This window comes from Kogia breviceps, chromosome 3 (genome assembly GCF_026419965.1).
Source record: "Kogia breviceps isolate mKogBre1 chromosome 3, mKogBre1 haplotype 1, whole genome shotgun sequence".
In the NCBI taxonomy this organism is placed as follows: Eukaryota; Metazoa; Chordata; class Mammalia; order Artiodactyla; family Physeteridae; genus Kogia; species Kogia breviceps.
The window spans coordinates 173,181,051-173,203,199 of record NC_081312.1 but is presented as its reverse complement, the minus strand read 5'-3'; the positions used below and the strand labels follow the sequence as shown (position 1 = coordinate 173,203,199).

Genomic DNA, 22,149 nt, shown 5'->3' with positions numbered 1-22,149 from the left:
TTCAAGACCTCTCCCCATTCCCCTTCCTCTGTGTCTTCTTACTCTCTCCTCCCTCCCTGTGCTCTAGCCACAAGACTCCCTTGCCCATCTCCCTAAACCCCACGAACACTCCTGACTTGGGTCTTGGTACTGTTTTTTTTCTCTCTGACTGTTCTCCCACTCCGGACCCTGTATCTGCATGGCTCACAGCCTCACCTCCGTCAAGCGTCTGCTCTAAGCTTACACCCTTAAAGCAGCTCACTCTGACCATATCCCGCCCGACTAATCCTCTTACACTGCTTTACTTTGTCACAGAGTCTTGAAAAAGACTACTCAGCTTACTCGCTGATCTCATTTCCTGCTGTTTAATGGCAGTTTCCCCATTATGACATAAATTCTACGGGAGCAGGGAGTTGTCTGTTTTGTTTATTTATATATGCCTTGAACACTGCCAGGTACATAATAGGGGCTCAGTAAATATTTGCTAAAGAATGAAAAAGCTAAAGATTTAAGAACTTCGGAGTTGGACAGGATCTTGGAGATCGTCTAGTCAAAAACTTTACAGGGACTAGAGACCGAGTAACTCGCTGAGCAGTGGTGGAAGTAGAAGCAGCATTCTCATTGTTTCTCACTGCACAAGTTCTACCTTGGCAAATTCATCATGTTTTCTGATAAAGAAAACATTATCTACTTATAAAAATCAGGATTATTCAGGTGCTTCCGTGAGATTTAGCAATACCCTAAGCACTGTTTTTTACAAATAGTTCCTTGTTCGCTCTAAAACATCACCACAATTTTCTTTCTGGGTTAGGCGGTGAGTTATAAATAAGCTATGGTGTCTTAAAATTTAAAAATACACCATAGGTAAGTAGGGGAATGGATGATTAAAAAAAAAAAACTTTAGAACAATCAGAATTTGAACTGCAGAACAATCTATTTCAGCTCTGTCCCTAAAGGCTGAGGAAATAGATCACTCTTTTTTTCTTTGCCTTTCTCATTGGAGATGGGAAAAAGGGAATTCAGTTTGTTCTGTAACATCTCAGAGCAAATTAATTGAGTTCACTGACATGAAAATCCTGTTCAAACTAAAAAGGACCAGCCAAATTGGCTGGGGAATATTTGTGGTAAAAGGAGGAATTTCTGGTCCCTTTATCATATTTAAAAAGCACATAACTTTCCTTCAGGGTTTTGCCTCCCTATAAATAAGAAGGCTGAACAGTGTTATGGTCAGGGGCTAGGACCCAGATTCTAATCCTGGCTCTGCCAATACTAACTGGATGTCTTAGGCTAAATTATGTAATCTTTTCAAGCTTTGATTTCTCTTTCGTTAAATGGAAGAAATATTGACATCTTCCTGATATGTCTGTTATTAGGTTTAAATTAAAATAATGTATAGGGCTTCCCTGGTGGCGCAGTGGTTGAGAGTCCGCCTGCCCATGCAGGCGACACGGGTTCGTGCCCCGGTCTGGGAGGATCCCACATGCCGCGGAGCGGGTAGGCCCGTGAGCCATGGCCACTGAGCCTGTGCGTCCGGAGCCTGTGCTCCGCAACGGGAGAGGACACAACAGTGAGAGGCCTGCCTAGCACACACACACACAAAAAAATAAAAATAAAATAATGTATATAAAGTATCAAGACTAAATACATTTCCTTTTTATTATTATTCAAGAGCTTGCTATTACATATCATATATCATCCGTTCAGAAAAAAAGAGTTAATATAGTAGGATGAGTCATGTTAATAAGAAAGTTAACTAGGCAATTTCACCATAACGAGCTGACACATTCATGGGATTTAAAAAAATGATTTCAGGGCACAATTTCAGGTTTTTCAGATTTTTTACAAATGCATCACTAGGGTGCTTGTAAATAAGGGGAATGAGAACCAGAGAGCTTTAGAAACTCTCTAAGTTTCTAGTCATTAGCAACTTAGAAAGCTGGGTCTAGGACATAGGTTTCCAGTCGACTGCCTTTCCTGAACATCACTTGGTTGCAAAAAACATCACTGGCTGTATCAGAGCAAGAAGAGCTGAGAAAAATTACAGCTACTATGCATGTGGAAATTGAAGTGGCTGATTTGTATTTAGCTCTACAACATTAACTTCACATTCTTTGAAAGAGACAGACTATTTAGGAGTAATCAGAAATAAAGCACCAACCAAATGTTTCTCAATAGTAGAATGACCTGTGTAGCATTCAGTGTTAGCCTGATACCTCCATGTTTTTTCTCCCAGCTAATCACTGTACAGACTACCTTCAAAATGCCTTCAAAATATCTTCTCTCAAAATGAAGGAAATTTTAGACTGTAAAACAGCAAACAGAAAAAAAAAAAAGGGAGTTTATTTTTTTTAGTGTATACTGCAAAATTGTAAATATTTGGAAAAATGGTTCCTGGTTCTGATGGCTAACTGAAAACATATGTTTACTTATACACCTCAAGAATGTTCCACTGCAAAGACAGGAAAAATACTGAAAGAAATCCACAGAAGCACAGGAAAATTAGGAGCACATCTACCAACATACAAAAATAGTAAGGACTTTCTGGAAGTTTTAAACCAAATGGAAACTGTTGGTTGAAATTACATAAACAAAACTGAGGAACTTGCAAACATCTATAGGTGAAAAAAAGACCAACAAAAAAGTGACTGTTCCAGTGGAATTCTGGAATAACTCTAAGAGGTGGACAGCATAGAGAAGAAGCTATGCATGTATCACCAGCTCATAATTAATCAAAGAACTCCATAAAAATCCAGATCAGTCCATATGTTAGGAGTTACTGATGCAGGCATTCATACCTAGGACACACAGGGTGGATAAATACTGCTGGAGTGGGAGATCTGACACAGGAGTTTTCACGAAAGGGCACTGAGACCAAAGAAGTGAGGTGGTGGCCTTGTGACTGCCACAAAGTACTTGTACCTCCCTCAACCAACAAACAAGCCAGCAGTACATCAGAAATGTAAGTCCACTAGAAAATGCATCTCCTTCTTTACACCAGAGCAATAAAACTGGAGATCCTGAATTAGAATGCATATTGACTGCTAGGAAAATAAAATTTCTTACTTGGTCTGATGCAATAAAATACACATGGTAATATTATCCAATCTAGACTCATCCACATATAGGAATAGAAAACCAATGGTAAGTAACCTGACAGTTGAGGAAAATTCTGAAAGACAGGAATTAAATTGAGACCAGTACTGAACACCATGAGAACAACTGCTAATAGAATAAATGGGGAAATATATAAAGAAATGTAATTAATTCCCTTGAGAGACTGAAGTGTCCATCATATCTATAAAACAGAACAAACTAATATTAAAAAAAAAAAGCATTCAGAGTTCTTGGAAATTAACGAAATGATTGCTAAAGTAAAGCCCCCAGAGATGAATTGCATAGCAGAATCAATACAGGTTAAATTTCACAAAGTGAACTGGAAAACTGAACCAAGTGATCCTCCCAAGACCACAGTGTCAGAGGACCAAGAGATGAAAATTTTGAGAATATATGATAGGGGATAGCAAGGATAGATCCAGAAGTTTCCACATCAATCTAATAGACGTCTTTAGAAGGAAATAATTAAATAAATTACAGATGAAAACTTCCCGGAGGTGAAAAATTATGAGAGCCCATCAAATTCCCAGGAGAATTTATCAACTCCAAGGATTAAAAGAATATTTTACCCACTTCCTGCGAGAAAAGTAGGACATGTGAAAATCCTGGAGGAGAAAGAATCAGTCAGACAGCTGTCTTCTACATGGCAGATAGACACTGGACATTAGAATACAATGCAGGAGTGCCTTCAATTACTTAAGGAAAAATAAGTTTGAACCTAGAAGTTCATACCCAAACTATCTTTCCAGTATGGATCCATGATATGTTTCTTTCAGCCAATCAGGAACTCAAAAAGCTTACCAGCCATGCACTGTTTCTGAAATACCTATGAATAAAACATGCTATGGGCTGCATGTGACCTCCAAAGTTCACATGTTGAACCCTAAACCCCAGTACTTTAAAATGTGACTGTATTTAGAGATAGAGCTTTTAGAGAGGTAATTAAATTAAAAGGAGGCCCTTAAAGTGAACCCTAATCCAATCTTGCTGGTGTCCTCGTAAGAAGAGGAAATTTGTACATTGGAGGAGATATCAAAAATGCACCCACGTAGAGGAAAGACCAGGACATGGTGAGAAAGCAAACATCTGCAAGCAAAGGAAAGAGGACTCAGAAGAAATCAAAACTGCCGGCTCCTTGATCTTGGACCACCAGCTTCCAGAACTGTAAGAAAATAAATGTCTCCTGGTTAAGCTACCCAGTTTGTGATATTTTGTTATGGCAGCCCTGAGCAAACTGCTATACATATCAAACAGAAAGAATCCAATATAGTGGACTGCAGAGGAATTAATAAAGAGTAGTGAGGAAAGGTAACTGTAAAACATATAGTTTTACTTGATAATTATATACCGGTGAGGTCTAAGGCATTTTAAAGAATACGACTGCCAGGAGAGTAGATGAATTATTTACACAATGAATCTAATGTTCCAACAAATCTTAGTAAGTCATAGAGCTGTTTGGGAGGATGAACCAGGTCAGTAAAATTTTGCCAAAGGTCTTCTTTTATTTGAGGGGTGGGTAGGTTAGATGTATGCAATTAATTTTCAATAAAAATGGATAAATACTTTGAATAGATTTACTAAAAATTAAATGTCCACTTTAGAAAAAAGATACAGCAATTAAAACTTACAAACACTGGGAATAAGGAGGAATAAAGGAAATACAATCACTCTAAAGGCAGAGGTAAAGGGGAAAATAATGAAACAAGAAAAAGACTAATAGAAAACACACACGAAAAATGTTTTGTACATATGTGAAAGGACTGAATTGATTTATTAAAAAAAACAGACGCTCAGATTATGGAAAAAAATAATCCAGCCATATGCTGTTTATAACTGCCATAACAAAAGTCAAGAGTCATGGGATTGTTAAAAATAAAGGGATGAGTAAGATCTTAAGGCATTTATTTATTTTTATTATTTTTTTTAACATCTTTATTGGAGTATAATTGCTTTACAATGGTGTGTTAGTTTCTGCTTTATAACAAAGTGAATCAGCTATACGTATACACACGTTCCCATATCTCTTCCCTCTTGCATCTCCCTCGCTCCCACCCTCCCTGTCCCACTCCTCTAGGTGGTCACAAAGCACCGAGCTGAATTCCCTCAGCTATGCGGCTGCTTCCCACTAGCTATCTATTTTACATTTGGTAGTGTATATATGTCCAGGGCATTTATTTTTTAAATGGTAAGAATGTCCATATTATTAACAGACAAAATAAGATTTCAGGAAAATATAAAGGGGGTACTTAATATTGATAAAAGTTATAATTCCTTGAGCACCTATAACTGTCTTGAATCTTCATGCATTCAACCATATGGCTTTGAAATATAAGGGCTGAGACCAATAAGAACAGAAAGACAAACTGAGACTTTATACTGGAGGAACTTAAAATACCTTTTTTCCCTAAATTGACAAATTAAGTAGATACGAGTGAGTAAGGATGTAGAGGATTATGACTTAATTTATCTCTGTGTTTCTATCATCTCTCTGTGCATCTATCTTTGTATCCAATGAAGAAACAATCATTCTTTCATACATCTGCAGAAAATTTACAAATGCATATATAAACTTAGCATATTATGAAAGCATGTCAAATCAACAGGGGGAGGACACAGTACTGAATCAGTGATGTTGGAAGAACGAGCTTCCTATTTGGAAAGAAAATCATGAATTTCTAACTTCTCACCATACATATGCAAAATCAATTATAAGTGGATGAATTAGTTAAATCTAAAAAATCAAAATTATGCGATAACTTTAAAAAACGAGAATATTTTATTTTATGACAGGAAAGGGCTTCCTAAGCAAAGTATTAAGGGCAAAATCTATAAAGAGAATAGAGACTGACAGATTTCACAAAATAAAAATGTAAAAGAAAAGTTGCTTTAACTATGAATCTGTTAAATGTTTTTTGTTGTTGTTTTGTTTTAGTTTTTTTTTTTAAGAAGCGATATTCAGCTTGGGACCCAGACTTCTAAGCAAAGCTGACTTTTGGTTCTTTCTCAAGGTGACTTTGCACCCTAGCCTGCTTGTAGGCAGGGGTAAGAAATACCTTCTTTTGCAAATTCCCATGTCTCTGTCCTAAAACTGTGACTTGATTTTAACTTTTAGCAGCATAACTCTTCAACTTGAGGTCACTTTTCTTTTCCTGCTTTTATTATATTCTAAAGGGAAAGTCTAATTTGAAGGTCATATTCGATTAGTTCCTTCTCCTGAGTGTCACCCTTTGCATTTCATGTAGTGCCATCCCAACCTGATAAGTTATACTTTAATAGAAACTTGCAGCAGTGTTTTTTACCATCCTGAGGTTTATTTTTCTATTATCTACAATAAATGATACACAGCACATGTCAGTATCGTTTCCTCTGTCTGTCCGATCCAAGTATCTTTGCTGTCAAGGTCTGTGTGCCCACCTTTGCTAGGTAGTTAACATAAGCTCATGATTCTCACTATGTGATGGATGATACGTTGTGTTTGACACACTCTCCTCGGTGTCCCTCATCACATGGTCCTTAGGGTCATACAAACTGCTTGACAAAATGCCTGACACATCAGATACAAACTTACCTTTCTTCTCTTCTATTCAATAAGACCTGTCAGATTAAATACAGCATACTGATATAATATAGGGAGAATCTTGAATCTATACTCAAAAAGGGAGGAAATCACTAAATAGTACTTGGGTTCATTTTAACTACTGTTCTTGTGTATTACCTGTGTCACATCTTACAAATGACTGCAACACAGCAGTGTGTGTGACACGTTGAGAATTACTGGCCTAGTACATTACTAGTCATGTTTATGCTAAATTAGTATGAAATCTCAAATGTAGGGTATAATCTCGAGCTTTGACAAGTCTGTTTAGAGGGCAGACATTTGCTAAGTATGCTCAATGACTCCTACACATACTTCCCACATTTTATGCCTGGGGATATCTGCATATATTATCGTTTCTGTTTTAAACACTATCGAATGTTGTTCTCAAAAGCTGCTTTTGATAAGCAGTGTACCACCACCTGTGGAAATAATGACCATGAGGTTTAGCATGTGACAGGAATGAGAGAGAACTGGTTAGTCTGGGACAGTGAAAATGCATATAAAAACAGAATAAAATTATTGACCGAATACTGATAGTACCTCTCAACAACTTTCACAATAACATAACATCATAAAAAATGCATTGTTAAACTAAGCACTAATAATAAAGGATTAAACAAAAAAATCTGATGTGTAAATTGTCTTAAGCATATGCCATACAAACTAGTACCTATTTAATTTTGTATATATATTTCTATATGAATACAAGTACATATTCAACTTTTTAAAATATATTTTTTCCTTTTTGAAACTGAACATTTTTCTCCTTTCTCTCTTTACTCAACATATCACTGGAAGAATTTCTAGAGCACTAGTGATAATTAAGAAATGGGCCAGGTCCTCATCTATGTGGTAACATCCTATGGTAATAACCAGAACCTTTGGGGCAAGTCATTAACACAGGTTACCCTTTTGTAAATTACTACTTCATTGCACTAAGTGGTAACCCAGTGCCCCGATTAAGTGAATGCAAATCTAAAATGCATTTCCTTTGTTAACTAGGAACTGTTTATACACAATATTTCATTGATTCATTATTCAATGATTTCTGATTATATTATTATGTATAGTGATAAGGGTAGTTGCTGATGGATGTATCAGAGGTCCTTTCCAGAATATCTCGTAGTACCTGGCCCTCGCTGGTGCACTGCGCCTCTGCACCATCCCCCAGAGGGCCCAAGGTCATCCTGCATTTAAGAAACAAGGCTGAATTGAAGTGAGACTCTTTTCCTTCTCTGCTAAATTTCCTATTCTGAAGTTCATGTGCCTGGAAGCATCACAGGGAATAAACAGAAGTTCCTCCTGCATTTATCCTAGAAAATGGGCCCCTGAAAGGTCCAACTCTTCTAAAAGGAGAGCTATAGTTCTAATGAAAGAGGATGTAGTTGGTAGCTCTTATCCATGGTGAACGGCTCATTCACAAGTTAATCATCAAAAGCAGCAGCACAAAAGGATTAAATGGTATGTCACACGGGCAATTATAGGAAAAAGAACTCACGAAAGCATCTCCCACACCACCTTACACACACTACACATTTAGGGAGCACATTTAGGAGGTCAATTTAAATAACTGTTACACCAATTTTTTTTGGTTTTTGTTACATTTGTAATTCAAATCAAATTTATACTGAAAACTACAATATGTAGAACCGGAAATATGCAAAGCACCTTTTAAAGAACCAGATTTCAGTAACTATTGGTAGGAAATAAAAGATGATTTTGAATAATAAAATATGGAAAATAAAATACGCCATAAAAAACCCATCGAGTTCTGAGAGGCAGTAAGCATAGTAATTAAAAGCATATGCTGTAGCCATTTTGTAAATAGCTCTGTGACCTTGAACAAGTTCCTGAAGCTTTCTGTATCTCATTTTCCTCATCTGTTAAAATGTAGGTAATGTCATTACTTGCCTCATGGAAGGTGTGAGGATTAGATCAATCAATACATGTAAACGACTTCAGTGTATGGCATACAGTAACCCTCCGATATTATTCTCAGCTTTTTTCTTTTCTTTTCTCTGATCTTACTATCTTCCTAAATATCACATTAAAACAAAACAAAGCAGAATTCACAAGCATGTGGCTACCTCAATAATGGCTTCCCGAATGGAATATTTACATGCTAAATTCCACAGGTTTTAGCAGAAATCATGTAGCTCTAAAACTCAACTTTAAAATAAAGACCACTTCAACCTGGTGGCTAACTGTTCTGATATGTGAACAATAGCCTTCTAGAAGCCCATTTAGATCTATTACCCCATCTGTTAACACTGAAAAAATTTTTAGGAAATAGTTCATTTTTCCCCCCCTGAGCAATTGGAAATTTCTATAAATTACAAAAAGTATTATAAAAAGTACTAATTATAAAAGTTCACTTCCTTTTTGTATCTTTAAAAAATGAGTCTGGAGTAATAAAAGGATATTAGTCATTTGCAGAGACATTCTCTTGTCCTGTGTCAAACTTTACCTCTTTCCATAGATATTAAATAACTCACCTGAGATAGCATTAAATATCAGAACAAGCCAAAAGCTAGAAAGATGAACTACTGAAACTAAATCTCATGGGAAATTAATTTGGTTTCACTTAGGGCTCTTTTGGCAATGTGAATCAGAAAGAGACCAGAACCATTTTAAAGAGTGCTTTAAATTTAATATGTAGGTAGGTAATTGAAAGACAGAAAGAAACTGACCTAGAAAATAAAGTATGTATTAGCATTGTTCCATAATTTGTGAGCCTGTGAATCAAGGGATACTGATGCCTGTATAGATATCTTATTATTCTGAATATTATTCATTTACTATCCTTAATATTATTCACTTATTATACTACCAGGCTTTCCAGTTCCCGTAAAACATTTCCTCCATCATGCAGCACTCTACTTTACAGTCTGGGATAAAACTGAATTGTTTGGCTTTTTACCCTAAAAAGTAATAGGGACATCATAATTGAATTTCACTTTGATCTCATCAACTGTATGTCTTCTTTGACTGCACTAGCTTTAAATAATGTCCTTCACTAATATACTAATAAAATTAAAGTGTGCTTTATTTAGAAAATAATCTTAATATGCCAGTGAAGATCTAAGCCACGTTCATTATTTGTAGCAATTGTTTTCCAGTTTATCCTTATACTCCTCTTTAAACCAAGCCATATCTTCTCTGCCAGAGACCCCTGGAAATCATCTTCTAACTTGTCTCCCTGTTTCACTTCCACTTTCTGGCCTCCTCCTACCCCCAGATCCTGTCCTTTTTCCCCTCAGCAGCCAGACAGATCTTCTAAATTTTCAAATGAGGTGTTATTATCCCTCAATTTTAAACTCACTTAATGAGTCCCCTCAAATTCATACGTTGAAGCTCTAATTCCCAATGTTTTGGTTTTGGGAGGTAGGGTCTTTGGGAGGTTATTAGTTCATGAGGATGAGGTCCCTGTGAATGAGATTAGTGTCCTTATAAGAGACACAGAGAGATGATCTCTTTCTGACAGGTGAGCACACAGTGAAAAGTCAGGAAGAGGGTTCACAACAGGAACCAAATTGGCCCATACCTTGATCTTGAACTCCTCAACCTCCAGAACTGTGAGACATAAACTTCTGTTGTTTGAGCGATCTAGTCCATGTTAATTTGTTATAGCAGGCAAGCTAAGAGACTCTCCAATGACTTCCCGTGATTCTTACAATAAAATCTAATCTCTTTACCATCCTTACAAGGCCCTGAAGGAGCTGGTTCCTACCTATCTCTTAGCATCTCTTGCTCTCTTGCTTATTTTGTGCCAGCTATACTGGACTTCAGATACCTCCCGCTTTTGAGCTTTTCCATTAGCTTGTTTCCTCTGCCTAGAACATTCTTGCTTCAGTTATTCACAAGAATGGATCTTTCTGGTTTTTCAAATCTAAATTCAAACTTCATATTTTTCAGAGAGACTTTCTTACCATTCAATATAAAATAACTCTCTCAGCAGACCATGAGTAATTATTTATAACAGAAAACAGTTTACTTTGCCCCAGAGTATTGTATCACAAATTGAAGTTTTCATATTTGTGTTTCTTAAATTTGTTTTCTGTTTCCCCCTACTAAACAGTAAGTTTGTAATAAGTTAATGTAAGGAGGAGAAGTTTAAACTGAATGAAGCTCACTCAAAATTTTTCATTGTTTTATCAGTTAATGTCTTCAAAAGATTTGTGTTTTCATTGGGGTGGGCAGTTAGGGCTGAGTTAGAAAATATAAACTAACATATTTCAAATAGAGGACCTTTAATATAGGGAATGGGTACAAAGTTTATGGAGGAGATGAGAAACTACCAAGGAAATTATGAGGCAACCTCTAGATTAGTATGTACAGGAAGATGTCTCCAACCCGAAAACTAGAGGGTCAAAGGGAGGGAGTAGTGAAGTTAAGTTGCTGGAACAAGATGGCATTTGGCAGGCATCCTTGGTGGGAGCCAGAGCCAGGGAAGCAGGGACTCTCTAGGGGAACTGAGTCACAGATGAGATGCAGTAGAAACTCAGCCAGAGAGACAGAGACAGAGACAGATATAGACATAGAGACAGGGAGAGAGAGAGAGAGAAGGAGAGGGAGAGAGACAGAGAGAGGAGGAAGGCTTGTCTCCTCTTCCTGCCCTCAGATCTTTGGCCAGTACCTTCGGTTGGCCAAACTTATTCAGGAATGCAGACAGCAAAGGACTTGGGAAAGTATAGTTCTCTGGGATACAGAACAGAGCACAGAAGGGCAAGGAATACATAGCATTTAATACAATTTCACAAAATTTGTGATGACACGAAAGCATTCTCGCACGATCTGCAATTTGAAATCTCTTTTAGGAATACCTTGCTATTTTTATGGCCTCATAGGTACTCTATCATGAAACTTCACTTTAGGTATTTTCTTTGCCATATCCTTTCTAAAGGATTTACGTAATCACTGTAAGAAATAGTTTCAGATTAGCACAGTTATAATCTACCATATGCTCCAGAATTGTATTTGCTATTTATTAACTCAAGAAGTCACCTATTTATGGCATATCCTAGAGCAGTGTCTTTCAACCGTTTCAAAATGAAGACCCTTTAGAAATATATATTTTGCACATTAGAAAGGTAATACATGTTTAATGTAGAAAAATTATAAAATAAATAAGAGTAAAAGTAATGAAAAAAAATCTTTTCATTTCACCATCTAGAGGTAATTACTTTTACCATTTTAGTGTCTATCCTTCCATAAGCATAGTAATTTTATATATATATATATACACACACACATACACACAGATACAGATATATGTTAAATTAATATATAGATATAGATATTCATATGTTAACATATACAAAATTAGATATATTTTTATATGGCATTCTAAAATACATATTTGTTAATTTGGTTACTTTGGTTATTAATGAATCATAAATACTTCTCTTTATCATTAATTATTCATTCATAGAATTAATTTCTCCATAGTACTTCATTGTAAGAGTGAATGTACTATATTTCACCAATTCTTAATATTTGACATACAGGTGGTTTCAAGTATCTCCTACTATAAACAACAGTGAGATGAAGAACCTTATAAATAAAACATCATGCACATCTATCTTTATTTCTTTATAAATATTTATAGATGTAGAATGTTTTCGTAGGTAGTATAAAAATTATAAAGCTTTTAATTTCCAACATGCTCTTTATAATTGCATATTGATAGCAATGACTATCTATTTCTCCACATCCATGCCCTCAGTGGATATTATCATTTATTTTATTCTTTAAAAATTTCTTTTTAATATGAAAAAGAGGAGGTTCTTCCTCACCACAAATCCAGATAATATTAGTTGGACTTCTGGTTAATTTAGAAAATACATGCACAAAGTTGGGTTCTCAGACCTTCTGTAAGAAGCTATCTGTCCATCAGACTTGCCAATGCTGTAACTACAGATGGTTCTTTCAAATGCAACACATCAGTTGAAAAACCTCACCGTAGAAAATGTTGTAAAATGTGACACTGTTATACCCAAATTAGAGATTAAAAGAAAGACTAAACTTGCATGTGAATGAACAGCATGTTGCTGGAAAGCCTTGATTTAAAGGGTAAAAAGAATGGGTTTCCACTTAATTGATTCATTCACATATAAAAATATGGCATATTCAGGAAGTTTTTCAGTCTGGGAATAATTCAATATTAAAAGCAATAGTTGAGGGCTTCCCTGGTGGCGCAGTGGTTGAGGGTCCGCCTGCCGATGCAGGGGACACAGGTTCGTGCCCCGGTCCGGGAAGATCCCACATGCCGCGGCGCGGCTGGGCCCATGAGCCATGGCTGCTGAGCCTGTGCTCCGCAGTGGTAGAGGCCACGGCAGTGAGAGGCCCGCGTACCACAAAAAGAAAAAAAGAAAAAAAAAAAAGCAATAGTTGAGAAAGAGACTTGCCACAGGAACTGTGATCAGTCAGAGACATAAGGATACATTATGAAAGCAGTTTCTCCTTGGGTGCCTGTCATAGTTAGGAATTTTTCAATAGCAAGTAACAAAAAGAATTATACTGGCTCAGGTAAAGTAGGCTCCAGGATTTAAACAAAACAGGCACAATTCTGTTTCCTCCTTTTTTTTTTTAGTCCTATGTCCCTCTGTGTGCTAGCTTCTTTCTCACACAATCTCTCTCCCCATATTGGGAAAGATGGCTTCCAATAGCCCCAGATTTAGCCTACTTCCTTGTGACTTGCAACACAATAGAAAGAGCAAGCCTCTTATAAACATTGCATCAAATACTGTAAATGACTATGATTGACCCCGCTTGGGTCATCTACGGAGGCGGTAATAAAAAAAAAAAAAAAAAGCCATGGTGACAGTGAAACCTACCAAGACAATCTGGAGTAGGGTAGAGCAGCTCCTCTACAAAACCTGGGTGTCCACCTGACTACTGCTGGCCTCCACTGTTCTTTCCAGTAGACCTCTCTGAAGGCAGACCAGAGTATAAAAGCATTGCTACACTTAACTGCTGGCCTCCAGTTAGAAAAACCTGTACTCACCAAAAGCAGGCTATCAGAAATTAAGACTTGAGGCCAACGTTTCCATTTCAAAGGTTATTTGTAGAAGCATGGATTAAAGCAGTGGGCCATTTAACTAGGTAACTGAACTAGTTGACTGTCTTAGTTAGACTTTAACATTTGAATTTTGGAAGACAAAAACATTCAGTCTATAGCACTGAATGACCAGCTGGTGAAGAGCGAAAGGATATACGGACACTGTTTTTGAATTGAGGAAGCACCATTTTGTTAGAAAGTGACGAATCTGTGTGCATTCCATTGAATGGTTCATTGGCCTTTCCATTTCTTATTTGCTTCCATGTGTAACAAATAACCACTGACTAGTGTCCTCTTCAATTGCAGCATCGATGTTTTAAAATGTTGGTAAAAACAACATGTTAGAGAGTCTTTTTTAAGATCAGTAGTTACAAATTACCCTGGACAAAATTTAGCATAAGCAAAAGGCTAATCTACTGAATATTCACATACTATATGTAAAAACAATGAAAAAAAATGCAAAATTTTCTCATGATCTACATAGACTCACACATATTGAAACTATTAAAAATGAATCTCTTTTTCTGTTGTTTTTACTGGCTTCTCTTTAGGAAAATGGACATTTAAATCGAATCTGTATAACTCTTCCACTTTCTTTGCATGTTTTTATTTTTACTTGATAAGAGCTCTCTTTCCTATCAATGGCTAGAATTGATAAGGCCAGTTATTCTTTCTTTCCCTTATGTTTCTCCTTAGATATCTCTGAATACTGAAGAAAATCTGAGAGCTGGATCAAGGATGTCAGACCTTTGAAATCAGATTTTTGGCTAGTTGTGTAATCATGGAAAAATTACTAAGCCACTTTGAGTTTCGGTTTCTTTACTAAAAATTTGGGAAAAAGATACTACCTCATCAGGTGAATGTGAGAATTAAAACTGATAACACATATAAGGTTAAAATGAAAGATAGGAATCATTTAATAATAGCTGTTATTATTTATAAGGGACAATGTTTGAGATAAAGACAACATTCCAAATTGTATTTATCCCAATAATAAATGACTGTATAATTTCAAAGCAATAACATACATGTTGTGTTCTGATATACAATCTTTTAATTAGAAATTAAGATTTCAAAGTTGGTTCCTAATGAATGAAAAGCTCGTTCATTGATCTCTCATGCAATAAGAAGTATAAATGCAGTAACTTGTTTCTTTAAAGACATTTGCATTTGGTGCAGATTCTTATATTAAATTAGTTAAAAATGAAGCAGGTATGTTGTTTTTAGTGTGAGCTGATATATACTTATAATCTTAAGTGTGCTTTGCTTTTACTTTGTGGAAGGAAATTCTTTCCCTTATTATCCCTCTTATCACATTTCTTCATTGTCCCTATCTAAGTTGTTATTAGAAGATATATGTAGAATCTGCCCATAATCTTTTATCTCTTGATAGTCTTTTAAATAGCATGAGCCATAATTGAGTTCAGGTGGCAGCAGTGAATGAGATAAATCTTGAATGAGATTAAGATGAATGACAGCACTGTTTGCCAAAGTCCCATCGCCCCAGAAAGAAATGAGAAGTTAATAGAATCAGGATGGGTGTTGTCTGACTACCCCCCCAAAAAAAGTTTAAACACATGCTCTGAATATTTCAGTGAAAGACAAATCTCTGTCTTTCTTTTTTACCTTTAATACTCCCATGCTCCTGGGATCGACCATGTAGAACCAGAACCGAACAGTACACATTCCAAGGCTTGCTGGGAAGCATTGAGAAGTAGTGATCCTTGCAGTGTATCCTTCTTTGGGGCCAGATGAGTTGACATACAGGAAGTGCTGGCCACTACCTTGTAACAGATGAATATATTTTTTATTTAGTGAAATATGTTTTATAGCATGAGGCAGAATATATTTAAATCAAGTACAGATTTCATTTTTTTCCCCAAACACACACACACACAGAGAAAATTAAACACAACTCATTTTCTTTTTCTTAGTTATATATTAATAATATTTAATTCTTTGAACCAATATTAAAAAGAGTGTCACTATGATTATGTGATTCATAAAATTCACCTCGGTATGCGACTTGTGCACAAAGTGATCCAATAGTTGTGTTGACTCTGAAAGTGTATTCCTTTTCTCCTAGTTTGCTCAAACCTGTCTGTCAGTTTCAAGTACATCAAATATTTTGTATGCTGCATGTAAAGCAGGTTCAGAGGCTGCTGGAGCTGATTGATATTGTATCTCATTTTTGGTTGTTCCAATTCCCACACTGACCAAAGTAACAGTGAATGGTTGGCAAGAACTGAAAAGTGAAATGTAATTCTTATAGTCACCACGTTATTTTTCTGAGCAATAGATAACTTCTGTTCTTCTCAACTGCATTAGTATGTGAAAGAGCTCTCCATTTAAACACCATTGGATTTTATTTTTCTGCCAACATCATCAAAATTCATCATCGTTATTATTCCCTCTGTGGCGTTTATTGGGGGAGAATGAAAAAAATATATATATATATACACTTTCTTATGTTAAATATTTATTTGTAGTTCTAAACTAAGGCTATTAACATATTTTCTAATTAAAAGGATTTTTTTCCTGTGGTATTTATTATTGTTACTGAGATATATGTTCTTAAATCATAAATTGTGAGTAAACATATGCCTTTTCCAGAATGTCATATAGTTGGAATCATACACTACATAGCCTTTCTAGATTAGCTTCTTTCAGTTAGCAATATGTATCATTTTCGGTTCTTCCATGTCTTTCTGTGGCTTGATAGCTCATTTACTTTCATCACTGAATAACATTCCCTTGTATGGATGTACCACAGTTTGCTTATCCATTCACCTATGCAGAACATCTTGGCTTCTTCTCAGCTTTAGCAGATATGAATAAAGCTTGTGTAAGCATCAGTGTGTTAAGCTTTTGTGCAGACAGAAGTTTTCAGTTCATTTGTGAGTATACCGAGGTGCACAACAGCTGGATCTTACAGTAAGACTACGTTTAGTTGTGTATGAAACTGACAACATGTCTTCCAAAGTTGGCTGTCCCATTCTGCAGTGCCATCAGCAATGAATGGGAGTTCCTGTTTCTTCTCATTCTCATCCACATTTGGTGTTATCAGTGATTTGGATTTAGCTATTGCAATAGCCAATACTTATTGGTGTTCTCTCTTGAGGGCAGGTCTTGTTATTAAGAACACACCTTTCTGGGTAAATTTCAAAATGGCTACCTTTCCCCTCCACCAGCTCAAAGCAGAGAGGAGGTCTAACTATCTTCACTGTGAGAAATGGCAGGACTCCTGAAGCTAAAACTTACACAAGTGTGGAGCCCCCTAACACTGAAACCCTGGGATTTTTTACTCTCTCAAATGTGTGCACATTGAGCCTGCAACAATTCATCAGTTATAGTTTAGGATTTCCTACCCCAGTTCTGATTCCTGCAGAGGTTTCTCTTCAGTGAGCTTCTCCTCCAGGAAGCTGTGATTGTTTCTCCTGTTTGTCTCCAATTTGGAGGCAGTGGTTTGCCTTTGACCTCAATTCTCTAACAGATCAGGAAGAGTTGTTGATTTTTAGTTTATTCAGCTTTTTGTCTTGTTATGGGGATGGGAATAATGACTTCTAAATGACTTACATGACAGATGAGAAACTGAAAGTGACTTGTATCTTTTTTTCTTTTCTTTTTTTTTTTTTTTTGCGGTACGCGGGCCTCTCACTGCTGTGGCCTTTCCCGTTGAGGAGCACAGGCTCCGGACGCGCAGGCTCAGCGGCCATGGCTCACGGGCCCAGCCGCTCCACGGCACGCGGGACCCTCCTGGACCGGGGCACATACCCGCGTCCCCTGCACTGGCAGGCGGACTCCCAACCACTGCGCCACCAGGGAAGCCCGACTTGTATCTATTTTTTTAAAAAATGTTCCTTACTGAAAATAATTCTCTTTGCTAAGAGCCCTTATAATGTCTGGCAAAATAAAGAAAAAAAAAATCTTAATCAAGAAACATAACCAAGGAACACGACATGTGAATTACTATAGCAAGATTTTCCTCAATATAAAAGAGTGGTAGTGGAAATAATTTGAAAAGTTGAAAAGTCTCCCTATTGCATCAGTGAACAGTCTTCTATCTTCATTGTCTTATGAAATATATTTTATGTGCTAGCAAATATTGGATTAGGAAAATTGTACACACTATTTTAATTCAGCAATGAAACAGTTTTCTAAGTTTTCTTTCACATTTCTTTGCAAGGATGTCACTTGTTTTCTTGTTTGGAAAATGAAGACATATACGTGGCATGCACAACCAAGATACACCTACACTCCATCTGTCAAACCTACCAAGAACTGTGGCTTATTCATTAAGAACATGCATTCTTTAAACCCATGCTATTTTTAAAAATTTAATTAATTTATTTTTTATACAGCAGGTTCTTATTAGTTACCTATTTTATACATATTAGTGTATATATGTCAATCCCAATCGCCCAATTCATCCCACCACCACCACCACCCCCGTCACCTTCCCCGCCTTGTAAACCCATGCTATTTTGATTAAACAAGAACATCTAAGTTTTCCTTCATCTTATTACTTTTGCCACTCTTGATGACTTCCAGTACATTTAGACTACACTTTATGAAACATGCTTTAAAACATTACCCTAAATGAGGAAATATAATACAATTAGCTATAATAATTACTTTTTTATATAGTTAAGACTTTATTGAAAATATGGAATCTATTCATCCTATACTGGATGTAAAGAAATAGCCTTGATCTAGTTCCAAATAAGGTAAATTAATGTTAACTATGTTTGTATGAAACTATTCCGCATTTAGTAGCTCAGCTCTTAAATAGTATGGCATACATAATGAGACTGATGAACTTCTAACTCAGAAGCAGATTATGTTTAATTCAGACAGCAAATATATTTCATTCTATGCTTTACTGCTAACCTGAAGCTGAAGGTCAAATATTTAGAGCAGTGGGAAAGAAGTGATTGTGTTCACTACACAAATTTCATCTGTTTCACAAAGTTAGGAATTCTGATTTAAAACCCTGTATTTCAGTAAATGTATTCCTCTAACTACAAAAATACATGAAAACTTCACTAATTTGGATGTTTCTCTTGAATAATTTTCATCAAAAATATTTAGTTTTAAAAGGTAAATTTTAAGTTTGCCCAGCAACCTGAGTTCAGTCGAACCAAGTTCTCCATTCTTAGTCTTTGTCTATAGGCTCCCAGAGTGACTTAGATCACAGCATCCTTAGTGTCCCAATACCTTTTTCACAGCAGCCGAGGTGGGGCGCAACATTGCAGTTTTGTTTATTAAGTATTTAAGTCCAAAGAACTTAATGCTTATTGGTATTCCGACAATATTACAGGCATTTAAAAACTAAAACACACAAACTGAAAACAAATGATTTCATTCTTAATTAGCCACAGTTACTTTCTATTGGAATGTGTGTATACAGCGCAACATCAAAGTTAGCAATTCCAACTATTAGTTAGGGGACTGGGGTGAGTTTCCAAAACACACCCCACCTAGCCTCTTCTGATTTGCATATTCAATTTTGGTCTTACAAAATCCCACAGTCAAACGCAAAAATTAGAAAGTCAATTCCTGTGTGATGTATTAGTGCATGTAAATGTAAAGTTTTATCCATTAAAAAATTTAAGATTGCAAGACTGTGCATGGCAATTTAGAAGCCACCATTGCAAATTTGGTCTTTGGGGATTTTAAATTCTAGAACTCAAGCATATGTAAGTCTGACTTTGTAAATGGAATAGACTTGTTGCAATGTCATATTTTTTCTGGAGAATCATCAAGGTGAAAAGTTGCTTAGCCTCTTAAAATTATTAATAGAAATTTATGAATTATCCAGGAACTATGTACTGTATCACAAAATTATAAAACCTTACACTGAATTATATTTTCAGAAATAGACTCGTTCTTTATCTAGCAAGGTCAGACTAGACCCACTTTCGAACATTTATAAACTTTCAGTTGCTTCATTGAGAAGCACCTAGTTATAGGTAAATTACCTATTTATATCTAGCAAAATCCTTGGGGAAGGTCAAGGGGAACCTAGCCTCCCACATAAAGTTCAGAACTTGTTAAAGCAGATAATAAAACTGAGAAGTCTCACTGCCACAACATAGTTAGAATTTAACGATAAATCATTAAACCAGTTTTATTTAAATGTAACTATATGGAATGATCAACAACATTCATTCATGGGACAGATTTCTACAGAAGCGGAATTTTTTGTTTGTTGGTTTGATTTTGGACTGTTTCACAACTTTCTACTAGGCATTTAAAATGTTACTTAACTCATAACTCATGCATAGACAGTATGCATTCAATTAAGGTTGTAAAATCTATCATACTTTAATTAAACACTACTAGATGTAATACTCTAGAACATAGGCATTCACTAAATATTGTCTGAATTTTACCTCTCCCCATACTTTCTGCCTCCTGATTTTTCTGTAAATTTTCAGATTAGTACTTCAATTTTGCTTGTACAGGTGTAATGATTACAAGTTCTTAAGATTCTTAGGGGATAGCTTTTATATTTCACATCTTAATTAGTTAAAATAAGAACTGGATAGAAATTTCTCATTAATGTTCAATTTTTTACCTTAAAAACTTTAAAGAATTGGACATGTTTTCAAAAATGGACTTAGTGTCAAATAGGGCAAATTCAGCATCAAAGTGTGCTTTGTTCAAATCACTACTGTTTCTTGACATTAGAGGCCAAAATATATTAGCCACATTCAGAATCCATCACCATGCTTCATGGACATCCTTTTTTAACTTTGGTGTCTGTAGAGAGTAAAGATGCTAATATGTCTTTTAGATGTTGTTAGCTACAATCTTGAGTTTTCAAAAATGTTTCATTGAGTTCTTATGCCATAAGGTAATAAATTTAACATGTTTTTAAAAAATACACAGTTAATACTTTTAAAAGAAAGCTGTATTTTTAAAGTTCCAGTGCCCTAAGCAGAATCATACTAGTTTGCACTAGGGTCAAATCATAAAAGACAATTTCCCACTTCAAGTGATCTGAATTCATTCCCTGTTTTAAATTGTAGGCAATTTTCATCTTTTTTTTTTTCTTGCTCATAAAATAAAGCTGCCTAATGTTTTCATTTTTTTCACACAACAAATATTTATTGAGCACTTACTGGCTACTAGGTGCTGGAGACGGCAGTGAAAAACAAAGAAAAACGACCAAATTTCCTGTCCTCATAAGGGCTCACATTCTAACACTCACCACACTGAATCCAAACCATGCCTATCCCCTGTCACAAGCACAGGCCACATCTTACTCATCTTTACAGCTCCAGTGCCCAGGACAGAAACTGGCAAAGAATGCAGGTGCCAAGTGTAATTGAATTCAACTGAATGGCCCATCATAAGAACATCAGTTCAGGATCCCAGCTGCTCACTTTCCTTCCTCTCTTTATAATTCTACCCCGTTTAGTTACTTGAAGATTTCTCCTCCACTAGATCACAACCCTTCCTTCCCCGTGTGCCCCGAATCCTGTTTACTTAGCTAGACAGTTGCAAATATCCAAACTATAGGGCCCTTGTATATCTCACCACCTTTCTTGTCCCCCAATACACTGAAATGGCACCTTTAGCCGGGTTCTACTTTATCACAGATTTCAGCTCTCCGCTACTCTGCTGCTGCAGTAGCCTGCTGCTAGTAGTTATGAGTCATCTCTGCCATGAGCCAGGAGAAAGTAGGAACGGGATAACATAGAAACTGCCTCATGAAAGGAATACCAGGGAACTCCCTTTACCTCCTGAACCTTATACTCAATGGAATCTTTTTACCTTTTATGTTTTTATGTTATCCTTTTATTTCCTTTCAAAACAAACGTTTTCCAATGCACATTACTGTCTACAAGTTACCCTCATCTCCATTCTCTTGTTTGACCCTTTCGACAATGCTATGAAGTAGTATTATTATCCCCATTTTACAGATGAGGAAACCAAGGCTCTGAAAGGGGACGTGAACATCTCAAGACCTCAACTGCTTAAAAAATGACTTCGGATTCAAACCAAGATTTTTAACTATTAATAAATGATTTCCACTTCATCATGATCAAGACACCTTCTACCAAATGGTCTCCCATCCCAAAATATCCCAAGCTAGTGACCCTTCACCCACAGGCTCTAGAACTAACCAAAATGAACCTACTGGGAACATAAGGCCCTGGGGCTTTGCCTTCTTTGCCCGATCAGCTTGAACCTAAGAGGGGACTGCTACAACTGCTTGTAAATCTGAGGCATCAACTCTACATATCGAGGGCCTGGCTCTGGCCCATGCTGGCCACTGGGGAGAGTCAGTACTCCTAGCTGGAGCTAAGGAGTGAGGAAACAGGGCTACCATTACAGCCATTTAAAAACAACACAACACACGGTAAAAACAAACAAACAGAACAACTTT

General features: G+C 36.3%; 1 protein-coding gene across 1 annotated transcript in view; it reads right to left on the bottom strand.

Moving 5' to 3' along the window:
• MALRD1 (MAM and LDL receptor class A domain containing 1) overlaps positions 1-22,149 on the bottom strand; it is a 628,554-nt gene that overhangs the window by 135,666 nt on the left and 470,739 nt on the right. Inside the window, exon 32 of the mRNA XM_059059255.2 lies at positions 15,378-15,535. Within this exon, the coding sequence (XP_058915238.1) occupies positions 15,378-15,535 (158 nt within the window). The remainder of the gene's footprint in view (positions 1-15,377; positions 15,536-22,149) is intronic.